We start from the raw sequence: 2,012 nt of genomic DNA, 5'->3' as shown, positions 1-2,012 counted from the left end.
TGCTAAATAGTGTATCAGGCATCGTTGAGGCAGTATCCAAATACTCTCAAACAACCTTTTGCTTAAAAATCACTGGTTGTGGTGGGTAACACAATTTGTTCACAAAAACCACACAAGATAGACAGATACACAAAGACAAGAACAGATGTAACTGAGTATTGAGTAGCCTCTTAGAACCAGTCCTGTTCGTCTGTGTGTATATCTTCTCCTCACTTCCTTCACTTCCTCCCTTCGGTTGGTGCTCCCTCCTGGTGCTCCCAGGGTATGGGATCATTCTCTTCTGTCATGGAGCCTGTTTCTCTCTCATGCCAAAACTGCTCCACGTCTAGCAGCACGATCCCATCCCGAGGGCTCTCTCCCTCTGCCTCATCCTCCGCCTCTCCCACTCCGCCCTGCTCCATCTGGGGTTGGGGATCAACTGTCGTCCCCTGGCAAGGGATGGAGCCTAGGCCTCCGTCTCCTCCCCTCGGCTGGCCCGAGGTCTCCGGTCGCGGGCAGGGGGACTGGGGGGCAGTGGGTGCATGGGGGCCAGGTTTGGGGTTGGACAGGGTGTGTTTACGAAGAGTAAGGCACCTCCACAGACCTCTGTAACCCTCTCTGAACTCCTCTGACAGAGAGAGGACAATGAGGGGGTTCACCAGGGAGAGAAAGAAAGTGAGGAGCAGGGCAGAGAGGGAGAGGAGGAGAGGGGGAGAGAAGACGACAAAGGGTCCTCCCTCTCCCGGTCCCTGTGCCTCTCGCTCCGCGGCGTGCCGCTCCCACACCCAGACCACCCACTGCGGCAGCCACAGTGTTGTCATGGCTACCGTCAGACTGAATAGCATCAGAGTGAGCTTCCTGGATCTGATCTGCGTTCGGAGGTTCTGGGTCTTACTACAGCGCCGCTGGCACTGCCCATACACCCGCCAGAAATACAGCAGGGCAAAACTCAAAGGGGCGCAGAACACACCCAGGGGGTACGCCTTGACATAGACCGACATGAAGTCCTGCGCTTCGGGGGGAACCACCTGCACACACACCAGCCCCCGGGTCTCTCTCTGCAGTGAAGAGAACAGCCAGGTAGGGATGGGAGCGGAGCAGGCAGACAGCCAGAGGAACCACATCACCAATAGGATGGAGCGTAGACGGATGCTGACCTGTTTAGTCGGGTTAGAGACATAACGGTAACAAGCCTTAGCCAACACCGCTACGGTAAAACTCTTCGCAGCCATGCAGCTCTGCAGGAACCAATCACAGGTCTTGCACACTGTCCAACCAAGCGTCCAACTGGGTTTGGAAAAGGCAGCAGCGCGGAACGGGAGGGCGAATGCCAGTACAAGGCTGTCGGCAAACATCAGGTTGAGGATGAGAGCGTTGATAAGGGATAGTTTCCCACGGTGCGCGTTGGAGATCAGGATGCCCATGGCTGTGAGGGTACTGGCCAGCCCAAGGACACAGATCACCCCCAGGATGACAGGCACGAGGACACACAGGTGCTGGTAGGAATCATGCTCGATGAAGGAAGGATGAAGCCGGTCCACAGTAGAGCTGTTAGCAGCCGTTAGGTTCACCCTTGGCAGTTTATCCATCTCAGAAGAGACAGGTGGTGAGAGACAACAGAGAACTACTTAGACTTTTTATATAGAGTAAAGAAATATTTTTAAAAGTATATTGAAAGCCAACTTAACACAAGAAGTCTAGACTGGTGGAAAGGTAAACTAATGAGAAGACTGACTAGGAAAAAAAGTATTGAGAGAAAAATATTCTAAAAGATTAGTCAACAAACAGGTGAATGGATCAATCTCAATCTAAAACTCAACTACTGATTGTAGCCTTATCTGTTTATCAAAAATCGATCTGCTCCCAGACAGTCACACTCCTGTCCTGTCTGTCTGTCTCCTGCCGGGTTTATCCGCCCTTATAAAGGTGGCAGTTTGATTGACAGCCCCAGTTAAACTGCGCGAGATTCCCGGGGCCAATTAGAGCGCTGTCCCTGTTCCAACCGTCCCCAACAGGCTCTGCTCTGTACGATG

The 2,012-nt window shown here is 52.8% G+C and overlaps 1 protein-coding gene across 1 annotated transcript; it reads right to left on the bottom strand.

The window, feature by feature from the left end:
- Positions 1 to 218: 218 nt before the first annotated feature.
- On the bottom strand, positions 219 to 1,568 carry LOC139391204 (G-protein coupled receptor 151-like). The gene has a single exon (XM_071138818.1). It carries the CDS (start codon positions 1,566 to 1,568, stop codon positions 219 to 221), a length of 1,350 nt encoding a protein of 449 aa, XP_070994919.1.
- Between the last annotated feature and the right edge of the window lie 444 nt (positions 1,569 to 2,012).

The sequence above is a fragment of the Oncorhynchus clarkii genome, chromosome 31, assembly GCF_045791955.1.
Source record: "Oncorhynchus clarkii lewisi isolate Uvic-CL-2024 chromosome 31, UVic_Ocla_1.0, whole genome shotgun sequence".
Lineage (NCBI taxonomy): Eukaryota > Metazoa > Chordata > Actinopteri > Salmoniformes > Salmonidae > Oncorhynchus > Oncorhynchus clarkii.
Note: the sequence above shows the minus strand (reverse complement) of the source record. Positions and strands in the feature narration are given on the sequence as shown.

Coding starts and splice junctions, on each gene's coding strand:
- LOC139391204 (XM_071138818.1), bottom strand. CDS start 1,568: ATGGATAAACTGCCAAGGGTGAACCTAACGGCTGCTAACAGCTCTACT.